Below are 23490 nucleotides of genomic sequence, written 5' to 3' on the forward strand. Positions count from 1 at the left end.
ATTATAATCAGTTTGAAACAAATTGTCATGGAAGGAAAACACAAACACATTGCATTCATTCGCTCTATTAAAAGCATCTGTCATCATATAGTACCGGGTCATAACTACTTTTGGGTCAAATACACAGTTTGAAACACATGTCGGTGTGGGGAAGTCTTTGACTTTGTATTTGGTATCTGTGTTGGCCCAGTGATTGTAACGAGTGCAGTAAATTCTTATTTGGTGAGTGCAAAGACAAAACATCTGCTTTTCTATTTTATCCTTTTTCTTCTTCAAGTCGGTGGGCGTGTTGCACATGTACCGATCAGACAGGGGGGCGCCCACATTACCTGCCCCTCTCTTCTCCCGGAGGTAAGATGTGCCTGCTCCTTAAATCCCACCACTGTGAGGAAAGGGGTGGGTCGTCAGTGCCAAACACCAGTCACCTTAGGACAAGAGGTCAGAGAGGAGTAGTAGTTGTTTGTTTCCTCACTGGCCCTGGTTGCAAGGCCTCTGCACTGTTCCTGAAAGCCTCCTCAAGTATCCATACATCAGACAGACAATCTGGTTAAATAAAGATCTGTAAGAGGCTTTGCTGGACTTAAGATAATAATAGCTCCGCCTCGCTGAGAGATGCTTCACTGAAGCGCATCTCTGTGGGTGACACTCCAGAAAGACCGCTGTGTTGTCGTGGCCGGACCCACGGGTGACGGCACAACGCCTTGGGGGAGTCTTTGTCCCTCCCCTCCTCCCCATACTCTCTCACTGCACTCAAAGTGTGTCCTGTGACCAGGCCGTGACACAAAGCCCCACGTTGTAGCCCAGCGTAGTACTGAGGGAGAACAGGAATCATAGCTCCCAGAGAGCTGACAGGCTCACCCGTTAGTTGTGATGCGAATATCTCTCAGTCGACCGCTCTCCATGTGAATGTGTGTACGTGCACGGGTCGGAGTGTGTGTGGGTGGTGTATGAATGTGTGTTTGTTCCTCTGTGCCTGTGGTGGCTGCCTCTGTGCCTTCCTGTGTTGTTTTGCATTTACCGTATGTGCGAGTGTACCCTCGTGCACATGTATGTGCGCATACCCCAACATCTATTAGCGTTTTAGGTTACTAGCTGCAGCACCACGTGTTGCTGCAGCTAGTGGGTAACCGTAGTTAGGGTTCCCTTTGTGGTGGGCATGCAGGTTGATTAGAGTCGGCTCTGCTTACATCCTCCGTGCCGAAGGCTTTGTGTTCGGCCCAGGTCTCCTCTTTCAACCCTCCTCAAGAGCTGCCGGCCCACCGACCGGAGCAGCAGAGATGCCGGCACGTCACCGACAGAGTGGGATCAGATGTATACGCCTCAGATAAACAATCAATTAAAAGACAATGAAAAGTGTGAAATCCAGATGTTTATTGCTCATAAAAATAAATTATTTTAAATGGTTCTTGAGCACCGTTCCTACGGACGACAAGCTTCTGTTTCTACAAATGCATCAGCTGCTACAGACCGGTGACTTTCAGACTTGACTCAGTGTCTCTGTCTCTTTCACTGTCTGCGAGTCTGGGACACACCCTGCTCCGTCCGATCTTTGCAGATCAATCAGCTTCATCATCTCATACTTCTGTGAGCCGCAAGCTCATGTCATCTGTTCATAATAAACAACTACCTTTTCTTCACCTTACTTTTCTCTCCTGATGCCAGCTATTTGGGATAAGCTTTGCATAACTTAAAACCCCGGCATGGATTTCTGTGAAACTCAAAACGGAGGCAGTGGCCCACTGTGAATATGAATAAAAAGCAATATCGGGAAATTGATGAGGAGAGTGAACCTTGATCAATACATTGAATAATTAATGACAATTAAACAATGCCCTCCTTTCAGGGTCTTAAAAACCTTCAGTGAAAATTGTATTTCCGTTGATATAGATATTGGCAGTGATTCCCAACACAGCTCACGAAAGCAAATTTAATTCCTTCCTTGGGTTTTCCAAGAACTGGGGCTGGCTGGTCGCCTACGTTTCTAAACACAGAGTTTGTGACGCACATGCACACGCGTATTGTGCAGGGTTGGCCTACACCTGTGGCTGTAAAAAGGCAATGCAGACAGCGGCAGGCTCCACTTCTCCCAAGTAATATAAGGAACACAGCACGTCGGTGTATTCCGAGCCGTGTTACTGCCTTGTCTTAATGTTATGTTAGGGTTGCATCAAAAAGCCTTCCTGTGCCGTCACATGAGACTTAGCAGCCAGCAGAGGCTTAACAATGGCAGCCTAAGCCAATGTTAACATATGCCAGCAGCTAAATTAAGCTCCTAATTAACAAACTCATGCAGAGATAACATTATGGGATAAACATAGAGTGCCAAGTAACCACCTGAACTAAATAGCCACCGACGCACGAAGATCCCTTGCAAACACATTGCTAATTGCCGCTGGGGTACATTAGGGGTGAATGTGGTACACTGAAAAGATCAGAAAAAATCGGTACCTATATTTTGTCCATGAAAATTGTCTGTTTTTAAAATGGCAAGTCTGCTTTACAAACATTTAATTGTGACATTAACGGGTAAAACACCAGTGTTAAAATAAACAAAACTGGGACAAGTGGTTATAGCGGGGTCGCTAAATTGGAAACACCAGATAATGCAGGACATGTCAGTCACTCAAGTTCCTCTCAAGCAGTGAGCTAAACGTCCACATAAATGAAACTTCTTTAGCTCATGAGAATCAAGTAACACGTAGTTGACGGATACGTCCAAACTAGCGGTACAAAGCTACGGCTGATAGATATTAGGGCTGCACCCTTTACATTTTGATCATAGTCAACTTATTTAATTGTTTTTATGGAGAAACAGTTATTTCCAAGAAACTTATGAGCACGTCTCTAGAAAACACAACTGGTTGTTTTGTGTAATACGTTGCGGAGAAAATCAGTTGTGCGGATCTGTCGATTAAATTAACTGATCTTACATTAATCACTCATTGAGCGTTAGCGTCGACAAAAGATAATTTCATTGGTCGGGAACAGCCCCAATTGTAATGTTGTGGTCTCCCAGCCGCCCATTAAGAGCTAATCCCACCAATAGAAATAAAACCAGATCCCCCAAATATATATCTGGCATAAGTGATAATAGTTGCTAGTGCATCTGCAAATTAAATTCACTGATGCATCTGGCACTTACAGGCCCGGTAAAAAGACTCATCTTTACGTCCATCTAACAAACTGGGCAACGCCTCGTTTCTTAAACATCAACAAAACTGATTTGAGATAAAACAATATGGGAAAGCCAGTGAACACAGACACAGATTACGCTGAGGTTTTCACCGTGTATGCTTGGGGGAACATCGGGGTAAATGGTTAATAGATGGTCTTGTACTAGTTTAGCGCTCGTCTAGTCCTACGACCAGTCAAAGTGGTTTAACAGTTCCTGTCATTCACACACAAGCCTACAGGAGCAATGTGGGGTTAAATGTCTTGGACTGACATGGACTAACAGAGCCAGGGATTAAACCCCACCGGAAAGACGACCCGCTCCTCCACTAAGCCACAGTTGCCATGTAAACACAGATTTTTGAGCAACTAGATCAAAATGCATGCTGCAGCCGCACCCGGCCTCTCTTTACCATTTAAGCGACAATGACTCAGATGGTTTTACGTATGCATTGTCGGTGGCGCGGGATAGAGCTGCAGCGCGTTACAACATTGGCTTGAAGGCCGAACACGAGCTGCTTGATGGCCCGCAATAACCCAGAGCAGATAACATCAGAGGCTACTGCTAGCACGGGTGACATTTAAACAATCTGTCAGTGGCTGACAGTGCATGAAAAAAAAAAAAAAAAGTCACACTGGGGGAGGGAGCCGCAGAGCAAGGGGGAGAGGGACGCACAGGGAAACAGCTTTTTTTCCCCTTCATGTGTGAGAGAAAACGAGAGAGACGGAAGGTGTTTGAGAGAGAAATGCAGAGTGGGGAGAGACAAGAGAAAGGAGTTGACATTTATAACGGCGGGTCTTCGCCGTGAGACTGCAGTATGCACGCACCAGGCAACACTCTCAAAGAAAGTTTGTAACGAATCCCACCGATTACGACGCGGTCTATACCATTTTCCTGCATTGACAAAAGTCTGCCCAGAATACTGACACGTGTGCACGCTCGCTCGCACCAGCGGACAGCGAGCGTGCGTCTATCCACAACAACTACTTCCCCCCCACCTTTTCGGCCGGTCCGTTCACCCGAATAACCCCCACCGTTTGCTGGTCCATTCTCCCCCCCGCAAGGTTTGCTGGAGCAGCAGGTGAATAGATAAGGAGGATCGGTTAATAAAAGTAACGGGACCATCTGCTCCGGTCGGGGAAGCGCCTCAGAACAGTTCTGCTCCTCTTTATCTTGCTTGTCATCAGGCAACCACAACAGAAGACAAACCGACAGGAAATAATGAAGGAAAGAAACAAGAGCATTAGGCGATTTCCCCTCCCAAAGAATGAATGAAAGTGAAAACAGTAGAAACCGCCTTTGCTTTATTTTTTTTGTTCATACATGTTGAGTAGAACGAGATGACTAGAATATGTTTACTATAGTGATCAGCAGCTTCATATTTATACAACCTCTATCCACAATTAGTGCGCCCTTTGCGCCCAGCTGTCAAAGTCCACATGGCCCTCATTCCGGTTTTGACCCACGTAGTAGGTTCCAGTCAAACGCCTCGACTGCAATCTGTCCCATCACCTCCTTCAAAATCAAACGAGCGCATCACAAGTTGAAAAGTGAGTTACTAAAGCTACTTAATTTAGATAACTTGTGGAGTATCCCATCTGCGGCGCACCAATCATTGTTTATCTCTAGGACCACTGGTCACATAACGAGGGGGGGGGGGGGGGGGCGGTGCCAATCCCGAGCCAGAGCTCGACTGAAACAAGGCATTGAGATGTAGCCTAAATTAAAACATGATTCAAAACCAAACTAACCCCGGCGTAGCGAGCAATTCCTCATAGTAAAAGGTGGAGTGAAGAGAGAAAAAATGAAAGCAGATGCGGGAGTTCAACAGCTTTCTCTCTGGTGTAATGCAGCCTTCGACATGTTGATACAGCGCAGCCAGCGGTAGCTTCAGTTACACTAAATTTAAACTAGACAGATGCCACACATAGTTACTCATGCCTCGCCCCGGCAAACAAACGACTCATTCATCACGCTGGGCGCTGGGACCTCTTCAGGTCAGTGGGATTAGGAGGCACCCACATGGTGATCCGCCCCACATGGGGACGTCAATATCAGAACCAGTAGGTCCACAAACTCGTTCTCGTTCCAGATACATGAAGGCCTCATTTTGCAACGTCTACATTGGCTTGTGTAACGGTGAGACCCCACTCGCCCTTTTCCGCTCTTCTTTTATTAACCTTTTGGATTACATCGTGGGGGTCAATGTTATTAGATCTATACAGTAAATGTCTATGTCTAATATCAACAAGCTTCAGAATCAAGATGATAAAAAAGGGACCCGAGCTTACTGCACGTTAGCAAAGTGGGAAGTGCAGTGAATACAATCAAATAATTTTATGAATATATAACATAATCACTTTCAGCAGATGGAAGAAAATAAAATATACCAAATTTGTCAAGTTATTTTATGGAAAATGTATTATAGTTTAGAACAGACTTCAGGAAAACCGGTACTGTTACGACAGCTGCTTGTATGAGTAGTGACTCCAGCCCGTTAACATAAAAGTCCAAACATACACACACACACACACACACACACCTGGCCAGAGTCCGGGAGTGCCAACACACTCACCTGTCGATGTAGCGCACAGCATTCTTCTGCTCGTCTCCTCGAGGAGAGATCTCAAAGTGCCGAGCAGTGGAAAGCAGACGTGCTGGGACGTGAGGGGTTCTCCTGATCGAAGTACAAACGAGTCACTAGAACCTGCCGCCTGCCCTCTGCCACTCTCTCTGGGAGCTCAAAATAGTCCACCATGAGAGCGATGTAATTTCAGTCTTTCCCACGACAAGGACTGAGAGGACCGCGCTCTTGTCCAGAGAAGCGGAGCAGTGACAACAACACCGACAAGGGCATAATGTCTTCTCCGCTAGCTGCTCTCAGTTTGATCCTTTCGTTAAAAATATCCCATGTCACGTCTTTATTTCCAAACACGACAAAGACCAATGCGATCGCACAGGTACAAAAAATGTCCCGGCACGTTAAAAGAAAAAAGTCAAACTCGACTAGTCACTAAGTGGCTGTGGTGACATCTGGAGATTTCATTAGGCTAGATCAGTCTCTCTGATGTCACTGGTGGTCTCTTTCACATCCTGAGAAGGCATTGAGACAAGAAAGAAGCCCTGGTCCTCCTGATGGTGAGTTTACTATGTTCTGTGCCGGTATGGCGGGCAACCAAAAAAAACGCACAAACAACAACAAACGTGACGAAAAAAAGGAAAAAGTAAATATGTGGATTACGTAGAAAAAGCCAACAGAAAGGTCCCCTCTGCTTTGGTTCCACCACATGGCTTGTCTGGGCTCAAAGCCAGAGACCTACACTTCTACTACTACTCTGCCCCCCATGAAGGGCACATCTACCCTGTGCGCCCCGAGCCGAGTTGCAAATGCACAGTAACTTTCGGGCACTTGCATGAAAACCATTACAGCCTCAAAAAGTTCCCCTGGGCATTTTCATGTTAAACTTCAGTCTTTGTTATTTCATAAGGAAATAAAACAATTTGTACAGGAGCAAGTAAGAATAAAGTTGGGTGAGTTGATAGTTTTAAAAACTATTAACATTAAATGCGGCGGCATTACTTCAGATGAACAGAAGCAGGTGGACTCAAAGGACCTTAAACTGAAAGAACCGTGCCTTGCGTTCAATTTAAACCTGAAACATTCGTGAGTTGTTAAGTTGGGGGAAATTGTCCTTTGGCTGTTTGTGGCCAAAAGACGAGGGCTAAAAAAAGCACAGCACAGTGATTCAAACGGATGACAATCAGTTCACTTCTTGGCTACTTCACATAATCAGGGGGAAACCCTGACAGTAAGCTTTCCCAATGGCTCTGAATAGAACAGTGGAATAATTCACCCCTAAGAGATGTCAGTTTCACAGAGAGAGAGAGAAAAGGAAGACACAGACACTCAAAAGGACAGACAAAGAAGAGAAGAACAGGGCATTACGCAGTTTTAATCCCATTCACATCAGCATGTAGAGACACTCAAAGACTGGGCAGAGAGTAAGAGTGTCCACTACTCCGCTCAGGTCCATTAAATAATAAGATACCTAAAACAAAGACGTAGAGGACATTAGGGCTGCAACTAACGATTATTTTGATAATCGATTAATCGATGAATCAGATTTTTTTTTAAACAGCATTAAAAAGCTTTAATTTCCAACCCTTTATTCTAAAACAGAACCTCAAAATTGTCAGAACTAGTTCTCTATACTACACTCACAAACAAACCATCATGTTCACTTGAAGCATATTCATTAAATTATTACCATCATTGTAGTGCAAGTTAAGTAAATGCATACAGCTAAAAAACAACCAAGTGCTAGGAGATGAATTTAAAATGGCATTTGTAAATAAATGCATTAGAGGCTTCTTAGTTGATTTAATGGATCACCATGTGTCTCGCTTTACAGGCATAACATCAACTACCGTATAACCCACAGTATATGCACAAGCGCACTGGACTACCATATATGACAGCATTAAAAAGTACAACACACACAAATATATTTGTCAACAATAACCGATATGGGACAAAGCACAAAATATCAGACAACACATTGAAAAATTAATGGTCCAAAATTGGCGAGTAAATAAAAACGTGTCTTAGTCTTGCTAACTGCTTTACTGCTGTTATTAGCGAGCTAAGGCTAGCTTGATCAGCTGGATGACGAGTAAACAGGAGGCTTGTTACGTCCCTCACGTCAAAACGGGACAATGTGGACCGGGACCCCCCACGCTCGCACACCTTAGACAACTAGTCGAACAGACGTCTCTCCCTGCGTCATGTGACTCACAGCAACTGCCGGCTGCTCTTTCCTCTACGTCGGCTCGGCGCCTTTATTTTTATTTTTGCTCCGCGCGCATCTCCGCAACTCATTGAGGGACGTAATAATCGCGTGACACAACGCATCGATAATGAAATTCGTTGCCAACGCTTTTAATAATCGATTTTATCGATAATCGATAAAATCGATTCGTTATAAACATAAGCAACCGGTAGCATAAACAGACACATTTTGTAATATTCTGCTAAAAGGACATTAAGAACTGTTGCACTGAGCTCGTGTTCCTGTTAGGTTCCTGTTGGTGAATGCTGCTTGAACTGAGTGGACGTTCGCAGCAGAAATTATGCAGGTTATTACAAAAACAAGCCCCGACTTGATCCTTGCCTCGACTTGATCCTTGCCTCCAGAGAAGGAGAGTGAACCTTCCTTTTACTCTGGCTGTGTGATCCTGTGTTTTGCTAACGTAATTCATTTGGACGAACGGCCTCCTCTTGGGCCGATTTACAGTCCGGACCAGATTAAAACCACCTGCGCAGTGAAGTTTATATTCCGACAATTATTCCAACAGCACATTTTCCCCCCTTGTCCCATCTCCAAGTCAAACTTCTCTTTAGAAAGAAGGAAAAATGTATTTAAGATTGCACATGTCGAACCATCACGGAGTCATTACCCGGAGTTTCATTAAAAAAAACAACAACACTGAGCTTAAGAATTCTCTTGTTCCGATGGTCATGAGCCAAAGACAGAAATCAAGAAAGAAGCTACATTTAGAATATATGCAAATATCTGTAATCAATGAATTAGTGGGCTGTAGTTAGCTCATGAGCTTTGTTTATCCTTCAGCCTTTGTACAACGTACTGTCTAAGTATGTAGGTATTACTATAAAGGTGATGGGACAACCCACACGTGAAAAAGGAGCAACAACCACATGGTTACCTCAGCTACTTCCAAAATGTTTTATTTGCCTGCTGCACCCCAGTGTGGTGCCACTGAGGACGGTTTGTTTTGCCATTGTGATGCTACGTGCAGACATCAGAAAAAAACTCTATTGGTGAACACTCTTTTTCAAGTGCATGTCATGGTTAAAGAAACAAGCATAAATTATCGTTCAGTAGTCATTCTGACGCCTCGAGGGACCAAGGGGGAAACCTGCCCCATGTCAACTATGATTCACATCAACTCGACCATTTCGTTACGGACGTTGGGCTTCAACAAGAACCGCAAGTATGGCCTGAATGAACACTCATACTTTTGAAGCTGTTCAAAATAGTAATTTCATTCACATCAAATACAATAAATGCCCCCATCATATGATTTTAAGCAATTTTTGGTTGAATTGCCAATACATAATGGATCCCAAGAAGTAACTAATTTTAATGGAATTTAACCATTTGTATGTCCAACAATAACATTATTGCTCTACAGTGTCACATACTTAAAGCAACCACTTAAGGCAGTTTTTTTTTCTTTAAAACAAAAACGTTTTTTTTGTGTTTGCTAACTGTAAGAAATAGCAGTTTGACAAGTTGTCATATTTATATTTGCTTGTTCCATCACTGCTACATCTATAATACACTTTGAGTAAGTGAAATATTAAAATACTGTGTCACTCGGCTTTGTCATCAACTTAACTAGAAGTTGGCTGTTTGCATGCAGACGTCCATCTCTTATGCAAAGGAATACTCATCTCTGGTGCAGAGAGCACCAGCAGACAGGCAGCAACGCCCCCGGCTCCCCACAAACTTGTATATATGTATTCTCAGATATATCACACCTATTAGGGAATCAAGTATTGGCCGTAGAGGGAACTCGCCAACGTAGAAGCCAGATCCATTTCACCACCATCCTCTGGAAACGTACAGTAGCCGTCAAATGTTTGGACACACTTTCTCATTAAAATTGGATGACAAAATGTGTCCACACGTTTGACGGGTTCTGTACCTTAAAGTATTGTGTTGGTGTTGGGATTTGTTTTAATATGCCACCCACAAGAATACATTTACAGAAATGCACAAAATATATTAATTCTCTCTCTCTCTCTATATATATATATATATATATATATATATATATATATATATATATATATATATATATATCTCTGAATTCTATTTACAAGATTATTCTTGGGATATTTATATATTTTTTCCCTTTTCCTTACCCCGTAGAAGTAAAACTCAATGGAATAAAGCTCATAAAACTGTAATTTAAAATACTAAAACACAGCATAGGAAAATCAGTTGTTATTGTTGTGGATAACATAATTAGCAACATAAACAACATTTACTTTTGGCAAAAATCCAAAGTTACTATAAAGTAACGTTCCACCTACAAATATCTACTGGAAAAACTATGCTCACAGTAAATGAACACAGCAGGTTTATTAAAACATTGCTTATCTTGTGAACTAAGTTAGTTAGTACAGCTGTTGAAGGCATTAGCATAGCTGATTGTAACGGTCGCAGTCCCGCCACGCGTCTCCTCGGCGTCCACGTTTACAGACGACACTTTTACAACTTTTAACTGACTTCACAGTCATCTGGCATTAGCCGCACTGGTGCTAACCTGCTAGCATGTCGAGCTAGTGACAGCTGGCGTCGCGGACAGTAGCTGGGCGACCACGATACAAAGCTGGATAGTTTAACTTCTCCGTTTCTCCAAAACCAGAAGACCAAAACCTGCTTATTAACCTCGGTTCCTCTTTTACAGGAAGATGACACACACACACACACACACACACACACACACACACGCAGTTCACGGTTTCGAAGACAAAAGCAGTAATATTAGCACGGTTTTGGTGAGGTGAGTAACGTGAACTTCGGGGTTTACCTGCGGCGCGCGGGGAAAGCCACTGACCTGCGGGGCCTAACGGCTGCTGCTGTCCGTCCTCTCCGAAGATCAGTCGGAAGTCCAGCTCCTCGTTCCCGGGGCAGTTGGCGGTCGTCATCGGGTTTGACAGCTCGGGTCTAAAACCCGCCGACTCGACCGTCGACCGCTGGGGCAACTTACGCTCTCCGGTAATGTCACAGCATTTACCGACTGCAGCGACGTCGGACTTCAAACTTTTATCTATTCGGACCCGAACGCGCGGTCAAACACGCGGTTTGACGGTGTCCGAAGCACCCGAGTCGTTCGCCCCTCGTCCTGTGGCAGTCAACTTGAGAGAAAGTCGCCTGCCGCCTCTCCTCCTCCTTCCCCCCCTGCGTCCCTCCGTCTCTCGCCGAGCCTCTCTGTCAGCCGGACGTGTAAACAGCACAGAAGCGCTTTCGCTGCCGGAGTTTAATGTCCAGTGTGAAGCCGATGAATTGTCCGTTTAGTTGTCCCACTTTGGTCTCCGTCTCTCTCCGCCTGTCTTTTCCGCTCTCTCTGGAGCTCCTATCCCAACTTTTACTAACCCCGCGTGACAAGGCTGTTCCAGCGATGACGTCAGCAGACACAACACAACACGGGCGGGCACACGCGCACACGCGTGCACACACGCACACACACACACACACACACACACACACACACACACGGTTACTAAGCTATTGAGTTAACGAACGGTTTATGAAAGACAAGTTCGACAAGACATCAGCGTGAAGCAAACAAATACAGATGCAATAGGCTATGGATTTTTTGTAACCTAAAATTCATTTTTTTTAAAAGATGTAAATAATATTACATATATACATTTCATATATTAAAGACTGTATAATGTATTATCACTTTGTAAATAAGGGTTTTTGGTAACGTTGTGTACTAGTGTGTACTAACATTTAAAATGCATAGCAAACCTTTTGACCTTGCAACCAGTAGGTTTTAAAGCCACTTTTCTCTATTTAATTGGCCCTCTATTTTCATCCAACCACCCATCAGACTGCATGCGATTGCACCAGGCTCTCCAAGCTACCAGGATTGGTAAATCTAATGACATGATGCACTTTCCACCTTCCAGCCTGACAGCTCATTCGTTGATATTTAGCACAGTTTGGTTTTGTGAGTTGGGCTGTTCTGTAGGAGGGGAAGAATAGACCTTTTGAATGTAGCTTATTGTATTTTTTGTATGTTTGATGTATTGCAGCCAAGAGTTTTGCTTGCACTTTCTTTGTATATTTTTGCTCTGAGGGATTTCTCCATGACGTCTTACCAGAGAAAGGTGGCCGGAGTAAATCTCTGTCCAAAATAAAGTGGTACATCCATCCCTTTAACCTCGGTGGCCCTATCAAAAGCATCAACCCACGCAGGTTAATCTTTATTGGGGAAGCGACACAGAGGTTGTTTTGCTCTAAAGCTTTAAAGTGACGCTTGTATTGGTCTATAGCCTGGTCAATTATTATCTGCTTTCACCCTGTTGGAGATATCAGTCCAGAGTATAACATACACACACTTCTTTTAATGCGTTGACAAATAACTATACTTTTCTCAGCATGTACAGTATGTGTCTTTCCTATTCTTATTGCCGTACCCCCTCCATGCAATATGCATGCACACACACAAACACACACACACACACACACCAACACATACACACACACACACACATTTGCAGTTGATCAAGACTATCCACGTCTTTGAAGAAAGTTTTTATTGTTTCACCAAAGGTTATAGCAACACTGATAAGCAAAGTCATAACATTGTAAGTTCTTATATGTGTTTTACTGCTACTATTAATTTTATCACATATTGATAAAATGATAATAATATGTTAGGGCTTTTACGAAAACTTACAGTACATATAGTACATATAGATTTATTGTGTGAATAACAAATTAACGTTGTAACATGGACATGCAATGCAGAAAGCACCAAAGTTACATTTTGAAAAAGTTCTGCACGATCACATTTTGCAAGCAGTTAATCCTCGGCACACATTGCATGCACCGCAGACAACGGCTTCTTATTTTTCTGACACAGCCATATTGCATATACGTATGCTAAATGCATGTGGGCGTACGGAAAGGCGTTACGCTCACAAAGGCATTTGAAAGCGTCAATATCACATTTCCTGTGGTCTTTACTTTCAAGCAAAAGCAGAACGTTTGGCCCATTGTCATCTGCTTTGCCACCTGCTGATGTAATTCTCTCCCAAAAGATATATGCTATTATTCTAGTACTGTAAAGGCGGGTAATATTAGAGTTATTAGAGAGTCTTGAGCTCAAAATACACACAGCAAAGCTGTTGTTTTTTGTTTCCTCTTTAAACTGCATATAATCTAACAGCACTTCCACGGATAGGAAAGTGATTTAAAAAAGGATGTAAAGTTATTTCTGTTAAATAAGTAACGAATCGACGAGTAACTTGCCAGGAAACCTAAAGGAAGAACTGTAACTGTTGCTCAAAGTAGTCCGTTAAGACCGTTACTCAGCAACAGTTACTCATCATGTCATTTTGTCACACATGATTATTGCATAAGTCCCTAATGTCCCACAATAACTTCCAGTCTGTTTTCAGTTGTATTTTGAAGGAGGGGGCTGTTTGTCATAACCACGGCTGCTATGAGGTTGGAACATTTTGAATAAAACAAAACTTTCAGTGGGAATATCTTAAACATAGTGCCATCATGTTAAAGATGCAGCTTTTGCAATTAAATGGACCCACATGACTCTAAAAAATTCTTAATTCACTGTATGCGTTAGGATTTGTCACACAATTACCCTTAACAAATGTTATCATAAATGGACGATTACAAAATTGTGTCTCAGTCACATGGTCTGACTGCACTTTCTCCTCTGCAGTAACCATGCTAATTCAGGGCACCGCGTGTTTTATCTTCGCGGATGACCTTTGAAGGGAGAAGATAAAGAAAACAAATTGTGTGGGAGGCTGAAGATGTGGTTTGTGATATTGTGTTCTCGTAGAGAAAGTTATGAAGGGGAAAAAAAGCAGCATCTGCCCCCACACTGGTCCCGTTCGAGAGGTGTCAATCTTTCAAGGATTGGGCTTTGCCGATGCTGCAGAAATGCAACAACTCTCACGGTGTTCACAAAATGTCAACAAATTGCACGCAGTTCTGTACCAGAATGACAACTGAAAATAAATTGAAGGCTCACTTAGGCTATTACACTGATTGGAACACAAGATATTATATTCTAATTTTAAAATGATGTCTGTTATTTGTTATGCAAAGTCTTTGCATTTCCAATTGATCTGGGATTGACATATATTCATATAGAGTATATTCTGATGATGCAGGAGTGGATTAGTGGAAGATATGATGAATATATTTCTTAGATTAATTCTTAGAAAAATAATGTGTTTTATTTATGATGATACCATGCAAAAAATATTTTAAAGCCAGTTTAGTTCTGTTCAGGATTTCAGGTGACGTGAAATCTTCCGAGTTGATTAATGTCGCCCTCTTTTGTTCAGTATGTAAAACTGAGTTCTTTATTTAATATGATGCGACGGACCTACCATCAGCCAGTTGCAATTCCCGTGTCCTGACGTTAAAAACAGTTACACGTTGTACTCTGTATTCTCTATGGATACGAACAATACCCAGTTTAGCTCTATCTTTCGTTCATAAGAAGACCTCCTCCAGTTCACGACGGTTCCACAGTACTGGTTTGTCCAACATGTGACAAAGATTCAATTACTGATAGTGTGTGTGATGTTCTAAAGCTAATGCAAATCAATCAGTGAGCCAATTCATTCAGGACATGGGAAGGGTAGCTGATGTACGATCAATGCCACATGTGACAGCAGCGTTGATGTGGACAGCTGTTTCTATAGTTATTAATGCATGTTTGGAGGTTAAAATGTGTGAGCCAACAGAGAATACTTAAAACATTCAGACAACTAAAGGCAAGTCCTTTTTTTTAACCACTCGACTAATAAATAAAGGAGAGGAAAATATGTGTATTGATTTGACTTTGATGTCAAAGCATTTTTAACAGGAAAAGTGCATCGGTTCATTGAACACATTGTCATCAGTATATTCAGTTCAAGCAACTACTGAGGAGGTCAACTTGCACAAATATTTTCATCAAGGAAGATATAGGCCATAAAATCATTTTGTAACATAAGGCAGACATTCTTCCACATCCCAATCGAACCATGCTTTATCTTTCATATATTTCTATTCAATAATGTCTAATGTCACAATATAAATTCTACTTTTTTACTTATTTTTAGGGTCAAGTTGACCCCATTCCCAGTTTTAACATCTCTGAATAAATCGTTTTTGTGTCATATTTAATTACTTTCCCTCATTTAATGAGGAGCCATCTCCATGACATAAAATCAGCATTATGTATTAATTGAAAAGAATATACTTAAGATGACAAATCTAGAGGGCAGAAGGACTTGGATGTGACCCACCTGCAAGCCATTGGATTGCTCATTTTGGCAGGAGGCTACAAGTCCAAAGGCAAAGCAACAGCAAGCCTTTGGGCTGCTGACACGAGAAGGGAAACATTTCCTGCCACCATGTCTCTAGACTTTTAATCAAATTTCAATCAGGGAGATTTTATGCTGATCTGTCTAGTGGCTCAATAGATATCCCGGATGTTTAAGGAGGTGGGTGTTTTTTTAAATTAATTTGCTATTTAGGTAGTCAACAAACCAGCACAAAGTTCCAATAATACACTTGGGGAACAATTTGAATTATGTTAATTTTCCGGAGTTTTAAATTGCTTGGGTAAAATTGACCCCAAGGGTAAATACATTAGCATATTTAAAGGTTACAGGAGGGGTACTTAATTTACCTAGAGAACTCAATGTAAAATACTATCTCTATCATTAACCATGTGAATATAGTTAAACAAAAAGGCCATTGAAATGTAACATTTTTGTTGTACTAGGTGTGTTTAATTGTTTATATAATAATAATAATTAATTAAATATTCAGCTTTTTACTTTTATCGATTTTTGTTTGTATTTTTTCATTCACCTTTTTTTAAAATGTTGTGCCAATTTTGAGTAAAAAAAGAAAACATATGCTTTTATATAAACGTCATCACTCTCCGCCTGCCTGACGTCATCAACATTCGCCAAGAAAGCATGGCGATAACGATGTCAACTTGTACGGGATGCTAACAGATTTACAGGGTTTTTTCTATGAACGTGTAAAGTGACTTACGATTCCTATTCCTACTCCCCCGACGCGCTATTGTTCACCCTTTACTCGTTTATTCTCTTGTTTATTCTTGTCAGCTGACTGTTGACAAGCGGATTAAACCACAACATGCACTCTGTGAAGGTCGGCTATTTTGCTTCGGCTGCATCACGAGCTCTCTGCTCAGGTGGAATTCACTGTCGGGATTTTATAAAAGTGTCCGCTTGCTGTCCTGTGCATCGTTCTGTTAGTCAGAAAGCCGCCTCGCCGGAGGAGACGGTCATTCGTGTCCCTCGCTACATGCAGAGGCGCGTTGAACACGTCAAACAGGCTCGGGGCCAAATCAAAATCAACACCATCAAAGCTGGCAAGCTCTTGATCCAGAGCAAAAACTCTGATCTGAACCAATCTGCGGGATTCACACTCGGTAAGTTCGAGCCTCTTATTCTCTGCTCTAAAGGATGGAAGCACAACAAATCTTTCGGTGACCACTTTACCATCAACAACATCAAGGCGGTCGCGCCCTTTGTTGCTGAAAATCAGAATGAAGACGTCCAGCAGAAAGCCCCCGTGACTTTTAATAACCTCCGCATCAGCAATGCGCTGGTGGAAGCTTTGGACCATGTGAACATTACCCACCCCACCACTGTACAGCTGCAGACCATCCCAAAGGTCATGAAAGGTCACAACGTCCTCTGTGCCGCGGAGACGGGCAGTGGAAAAACCCTGAGTTACCTCCTGCCCATCGTCCACAGACTGCAGGCTGAATCCGAGGTGGATGCTGAGAGCGCCCACGGGATTCGCGCTGTGGTTCTCGTGCCTTCCAGGGAGCTGTCCGAGCAAGTGGCCGCCGTGTCCAGGAGGTTGTGCGCCCCGCTGGGCTTGACGACGAGCATTGTGGGCGGAGGGCGGGGTGTCGGTCACATCAAGAGCGTCTTTAAGAGGGATCATCCGGATATTCTGGTGGCCACGCCGGGGGCCCTGATCAAGGCCCTGCGGAGACGCTGCGTGGACTTGAGCGAGCTCAGCTTCTTTGTGGTAGATGAGGCTGACACCTTGTTCGACCCCAGCTTTTCTGACATGCTGGAGAATATCCTCCTCAGCACGAACATTGCTAGGGATCCCAAAGAGACACGAGGTCCTGGCCACAAAGCCCAGCTGCTGGTGGTGGGCGCCACCTTCCCCGGGGGTGTCGGGGAAGTGCTCAGCAAGGTGACGGACCTCGGCAGCGTGGTGGTTATCAAGAGCAAGATGCTGCACTTCCTCATGCCACATGTCAAACAGACGTTCATGAAGGTAAAGGGCACAGACAAGATCCTGGAGCTCCACCAAGCCCTGAAGATGCTCCAACAGAAAGAAGGCGGTGGTGCCGCTCTGGTTTTCTGCAACAAGTCCGCCACCGTCAACTGGCTGGGGTACTCGCTGGAAGAGATGGGAATGCGCCACGCACGACTGCAGGGGGAGATGCCGGCCGCTCTGCGCGCAGGAATCTTCCGAACGTTTCAGAAGGCCGGACAGATGGATGTGTTGATATGCACGGACATTGCCTCCCGCGGCCTGGACACGTCCAGAGTGCGCTTGGTCGTCAACTACGACTCCCCAGAATCCCACACAGACTACATCCACAGAGCAGGGAGAGTGGGGAGGGCGGGAGGGCGAGAGGATGGGGAGGTTCTCACCTTCGTCACTCACCCGTGGGATGTGGAGTTAGTGCAGAAGATTGAGATGGCTGCGCGTAGGAGAACCAGTTTGCCAGGCATGGAATCTGATATACGCGAGCCCAAACCTAAACCCACAGAAGGGGAAGGAGAGGTAGAGGAGTAGGAGGTCCATGTGTTTTCTTTTTGGTATTTTTGCAAATGGTTTTCTTCTGATGACGATGTTTGTGCTGATTAATCTCCTCAGCAGATGCTTCGACTGAATGTACTGATGACAATATGTTCAAGAAATAATGCAGTATTATTGGACTTCAAATTAAAATGTATTCAGATATATTTTTCCTTTTTATTTCACTGAGCAATTTGGAAGTCGGTTTGATCTTGAACACTCTACTAGCCATGGTCTTTTTAGCAAGAGCATCTTCTTTAGCTTAAATCAGTTGTCAAAAGGGGCTCAAAACAGCCCCCCCATTCCCCCAAGTTCTAAAAAATGAAATTCACCTTGTTGGTGAGTGTAAAGTAATTTTCATTGAAACTGTTACACATTAATGTGATGACTGAGAGACTGATAATTAAAGAAGCCATTCCTGTGAACTGTCCCAAATACAACCACTTTGCTATTTCATCACATCAGTATCACACACAGAGTGATGTTGAAATTTGTCTCCAACATTGTAACACAACATGAAAAAATACTTTATACTTTGTCCAAATCGATATAATATTTTAATTTTGTAATGTGTGAATATCCTAAATTTTGTGAACATCCACTTTTTACCAAACCTCTGTGTGGTTATTTTTTCTTTAAGCTGTACTGCCTGCGTTCAGTCACCAGGTGGCAGCATTTGTCTGATTTCAGCTTGTGTCAATTGGCTGCACTGTTTATTGGTGAAAACATGCAACACATGCTTGCTGACACACTGTAAGGAGTCAAAAGCCCACCTGGTAGTTTCTGTTGAGTGTTTGTGGCTGCAGTTCCTTTCATGGCTTTAGTGCGGAAACACCTCATTAAGTTGTAGCACTGATGATTAATCGCCAAGTTAGACACGCCCCAAAATCTGTCTTCTTCTCTCGTTCTGGAAGGTTTGCTTTACTTGAAAAGGATTTTGCATACCTACGTGTGCTTGTTCAAAGGAAACCACAAAAGTCTTTCAGATCTTATTTCAAAGGTAATAACTTCTCCTCTGACCATGACTTCCTGATTTCAGTAGGTGGTGATAAGCAGGACTTTGGTTTTTCACAAGAACAATCGACAAAGTACAAAGAAGATTTCCAAGTAGGCATTAATGCCTGAAAACTGCTCTTTAGCTGTTTGTCACTCTGACGTGTTACATACCTGATGATGGAGTGCTTCTGGAAGTAAAGATTATAGAAGCAGACAGAAGGACAGACGTGTCAATGGCTGTGACAGTAACAAGGGGCTTCCCCCAGAATGTCTGGAACCTTGCTAAGATTGTCCAGCTCCGGCTCAGGTCAACCTCTCAAGCCTTGTCCTACCTTAGGTTCACATGTCAGCAAACTGTACCCCGACAACAAGGACCCGGCATCCATTTATAGTACGTGGAGCAAATGCCTCCAATCCCTCAGTTTATATTTTTGTCCTGCTTCACCTCATGTGAATCCTGCAAAAATAATAATCGATATCAAATGTCCTTCTTCCAGGGAATCGCTGGGCCCAGCATTATGTTTTATGGCTGAAATAATTTTGGTCCTTGCACTTAAAGGGCCACTACGACTATTTCCCTCACAATTGGTTTAGTCAAAAGAAAGAATTATTTGCAGTCTGTGAAAACAGTTGTGAGGTGTAACATAAAAGTGCTTGCTTGTTGAATTGGATATTTAATCATTAAATCATTGTGCATAATGATATGTAGTATGAGCAGACTTTTCCATTAAAGTTATTTTCTTCACGTTTGTTTGATCTGTATGTATGTGCCCAACTTTGATACTAGTTATACTAGTTAAGCAGACAATCATGGCCAACATAACTACGGACAAATCATTTGATGTTTTAACTAATGAAACTAGTTACAGTAGCTTATACTGTATATAAGAAGCCTTGAGACATTTTCTCATTCAATTCAATGAGAAAGTCGGTCCACACTTTTGACTAGTACTGTATGTAAATAGAGATGTATCTATATATGTTCTGAGCCTGATTGATGTAGTGGATCCCGGTGGGTTTGAGGTGGGTGCTTCTCACCACCCTCAACCTACAGTAAAATAAACAATGGGCTGTATTTGTATTTGAGCAGGTGTTGAGGCTTGGATGCCTTTCACAGGGAAATCTCTTTTCATTGTCCCTTTTGGCTTGGGACCAGTACATATAAATAAAGAAACCCCTCCTCCAATTTGTAGTTTCCGTGTACAACGTGGGTGTACTGATGGACTACAAAACGTTCGGTCCATTAATGATGACGTATTTCCTCTTCACCCCCCCACCACCGTAGGATTATCTCCCCCCTCCCCAATTTACACACATAGTGCCGCTGCTCACACACTGTCCAGCCACTTGGAAATTCCTCCCAGCGCGGAGGGAATTGCACTCGTGAGAAGCGGGACTGTTTGTCGGCCCATGTGCATCTTCTGCGGGCTCCGCCGCTTTGAGATGCCCGTGTAGTGGACCGGAAGGTAGGTGCACCACCGCGGCACGTTAATCCGCTCATCCCGCTGCCCAGCGCTCCCGCGCCGGGGGGGAGCGGTCCCCCCGGCCGCCTCTGCGACCGGGGCTTTTTAATAAAACCCGACCGCTGTGTGTGTGTGTTTGTATGTATGTGTGTGTGTGTGTGTGTGTGTGTGTGTGTGTGTGTGTGTGTGTGTGTGTGTGTGTGTGTGTGTGTTTGTATGTGTGCATGAGCCCAGCGTGAGTCTCCCCCCCCCGCATGGGAGCGTTGACCACTTCACGTTACATTTCGGTTTTCTGCGGCTTTTGAATGCATCGCTGCAAGTTGTGCTCATTTGAATCAACATAACTTCAATTTCGCACTTCTCTATTGGCATTGTTTTTATTTTTTTCACGACTTTACAGGCCACGGGGCTTGGGGGGGGTCAACCGGTGAGGTTTTATTTGATGGCAACGCCGCCCTTGTTTTTTTTTTTTTTTTTTGGAAGGGGGGGGGGTTGTGTGTGCAGTCGAAGCGGCGCGGGGAGTTCACTGAGGGGCTCGGTTACATTGCACTGTCCGGGGGGGGGGGGGCAGGAGCCCACCGCCATGTTCGTGCCGCCACTATAATTCTACAGTTTTCAACTTTTTTAAAATTGTCGTGCATAACGCCAGCGAGAGGACTCGCTCGTTTAACGGGCGGCCACCGGCGTGACGCCCCGTGGCTTCAGCACACCGTTAACAATCCTGCACCGCGCGGGGACACCAGACGCCCCCCCCCCCCCCCCTCACCACCGGTGATAAATAAAGTAGAGCAGCAGTAGAATAATGTATAGTTTATATTGCATGGATTGAGGGATACGGGGGGGGGGGGGGGGGGGGGGTTCCTGCCACTCCCCTTCATAGACGACACGGTCTGCCAATCACATGCGTCATCTGATGTTGTTACTGAGGCCAATGTCATGGTATTTTAAGACGTGCCCTCTGCCTATTTGGCAGGGATATTGAGTAGTGTGCTCCGTTGTTTATGTGCCGAGTTTGTGCTCAAGGATCAATAAAGTCCAATCCCCAGGAGGCGTTGGGTTTCGGCCCGGCCCGGGGGGGGCGGGGTGGGGATGCCCCTTGTGGGCCCGGGACGGGTCATGTGAGACTGGGGCCACTGGGGGATGAAGCCGCAGATGTTGTTGCGATGTTTGATGTGTGAGGGAGTTTTCTTTGGCAGTTTAATGGGCAAAGGTATATCGTCGCCCAAACCCTCCCATCGGCTGGTCACACACACACACACACACACACACACACACACCCCCTCTGGCTGCGTAGACCTTGGCTTGTCAGAAGAAGACACATGACCTTATAGGCTGCTGGCGGCTCCAATGTATGGGCAATGCCTCTGGAAGGAGAGCTCTCTTCTGGCTGGTTTGCTGCCCATCCTGCAGGTGTGTCCAACACCGCGCTGGGGTCCGTTTGGGTGTTTGGACAGAATTTCTCATGGGAATGGTTTGGGGCTTATGAAATTGATTTTTCTCCTTGGGTCTATAGTTTAATAAAGGTGCAGAGTAGATTGCGGCAGCAGTAGAATGTCATCCCATCCCCTTAAAACTGCCCCATGGTAAAATATGTCCTTTAAAAGTGGCAGCTCTTGCCTAATGAGCCAATGTTCTTCTCTACCGATCAGTTGTGCTTCTGTTTCATCTCCTGTGAAAATGTCATTTTCTTCAACCTCACCGTTAACCGTCACCATCAGCTGCTGCTCAGAATTCGGCTCTACCACCGGCAACGGTCTAAATAATTTATTAGATTGACCAAACTCCATCTGGCTTACCTGACGTAAAAGCAGCAACCAAGGTTTTTTTTTTGGTCATACGAGCTACCGCGCTGACCTTTTTGTAGAATGTGTCCATAATGCTTATGGTGGTTTGAAATCTTCTTGAAGCAGACCGATCAACAATTCTAATCTTTCCTGAGTAGCTGTTCAGTTATTTGGTGCTGAAATGAGGGGGAGGGAAGTAGATGCCGTGTGAATCTTCATCCAATGACGCCGAAGTTTGCAAGAAGCAGCACTGCTTTTGTATAGGTGGAATATGTTAAGACCAGTGTGTGATTTACTGTCACAGCTCCTTGCCGCTGAGAAGTTTAAACATGAAGATACTAACGCAAGCAATTGACTAATTCCCAAAGTCCGAGCGAGTTTCGACGGCGGTGTGCAGCTGGCTCGTAAAGGCCCTTCCAGCCCCATCTTGTCCGACAGAAAGGGGCTACTTATCAGCAGCACATGGCTGATTTCGGCCCCTGTGTTCTGCGTGGAAACCGGCCTTTGCTGTCAACAGTGACCACAGAGAGGGGGTAATAATAAGTGACCAAGCCTAAGAGGGAGCCCACCGTTTGCTGCCTGTGCTCAGCCAGGCCGCTCTGTGGCGGTACGACCAACAAGTGCCGAGCGTGTGATCTGTAAGAGGCTGGTTGAAAGGAAACGTTAAGTCTGTGATCAGTGTTCCTATCTTGGGCAAAAATTGTGACGACGAGGCTTTTTTCCCTTCTTTTTAATCATGTGGATGCAAGCTGGTGTGTAGGAGACAGAATTTAAGCTGCACAGAGAAAAATCAGCATCCCTTGACGCTTGTTCCAGAGTTGTTCTGAAATGAACATGATATGCTGCAATAAACTGGTGTGGAATTGATGTCTGCTCTGCTTGTTTATCTGTGCATCTCGTAGTCGGTCACCTGGAACTCATTCCTTGTTCTTCTGCATCTCGGAGCATGTTTTAGAGGTGGTTGCCAGGTTTGTAACTAGGCATCAGCTCCCAAATTGGCAGCTGAATGTAATGGCCATAGGTTTGTTTATTGGGCTGATAATGTTTGCGTGTAAGTCAATCCGCAGAACATTTGGTATCATCCTTTTCCTGGAACCAAACCGTTGCACAGTTAAAAAAAACTACTAAACTAAACTAGTTGCTCTTCTGTTTTTTTTCTTGTGACAGAGTAGCTTCTATGGTATTAAACACCCCTTGCGGTTACTAAGTTAACCGTCAGCGCTGTTATCAACGTTGGCTTTGAGCAGCTGGCTCGCGCACAGCCCCCAGGTAAAATTTTAAAATCTCATGCAAAAAATACAGCTCATAAGCACTGAAGCATGAAACCATTATCTTTGAATGTTTCTGTTGTGAAGTGTATCTTTTGGAGGCTGGTCATTGTTGGCTGCATGCATGATCTTTTTGGAACATCTTCTTTC

At 44.0% G+C, this 23490-nt stretch overlaps 3 protein-coding genes across 4 annotated transcripts in view; 2 read left to right on the forward strand and 1 right to left on the reverse strand.

Annotated features, from left to right (window-relative positions):
• Positions 1 to 13998, reverse strand: part of nfatc3a (nuclear factor of activated T cells 3a) — a 48609-nt gene extending 34611 nt beyond the window's left edge. The window contains exon 1 of one of the 2 annotated variants that reach the window (XM_040203798.2): positions 10820 to 13998. In XM_040203798.2, coding sequence (XP_040059732.2) covers positions 10820 to 10910 — 91 coding nt within the window. In that variant the 5' untranslated portion in view covers positions 10911 to 13998. Of the gene's footprint in view, positions 1 to 10792 lie in introns of both variants that reach the window. The other variant, XM_040203788.2, reaches the window with a different exon arrangement.
• Positions 13999 to 15910: 1912 nt separating this feature from the next.
• ddx28 (DEAD (Asp-Glu-Ala-Asp) box polypeptide 28) lies at positions 15911 to 19570 on the forward strand. Its single transcript, XM_040167641.2, has one exon. It carries the CDS (start codon positions 16132 to 16134, stop codon positions 17824 to 17826), a length of 1695 nt encoding a protein of 564 aa, XP_040023575.1. The 5' UTR covers positions 15911 to 16131; the 3' UTR covers positions 17827 to 19570.
• A 524-nt stretch (positions 19571 to 20094) lies between these two features.
• LOC120834834 (talin-2) overlaps positions 20095 to 23490 on the forward strand; it is a 60767-nt gene continuing 57371 nt past the window's right edge. Inside the window, exon 1 of the mRNA XM_040203148.2 lies at positions 20095 to 20291. The gene's annotated coding sequence lies outside the window, so the exon portion shown is untranslated. The remainder of the gene's footprint in view (positions 20292 to 23490) is intronic.

Source organism: Gasterosteus aculeatus, chromosome 12 (assembly GCF_964276395.1).
Source record: "Gasterosteus aculeatus chromosome 12, fGasAcu3.hap1.1, whole genome shotgun sequence".
Lineage (NCBI taxonomy): Eukaryota > Metazoa > Chordata > Actinopteri > Perciformes > Gasterosteidae > Gasterosteus > Gasterosteus aculeatus.

What these genes read in the sequence shown, in the direction of transcription:
- ddx28 (XM_040167641.2), top strand. Translation starts at nt 16,132, where the DNA reads ATGCACTCTGTGAAGGTCGGCTATTTTGCTTCGGCTGCATCACGAGCT.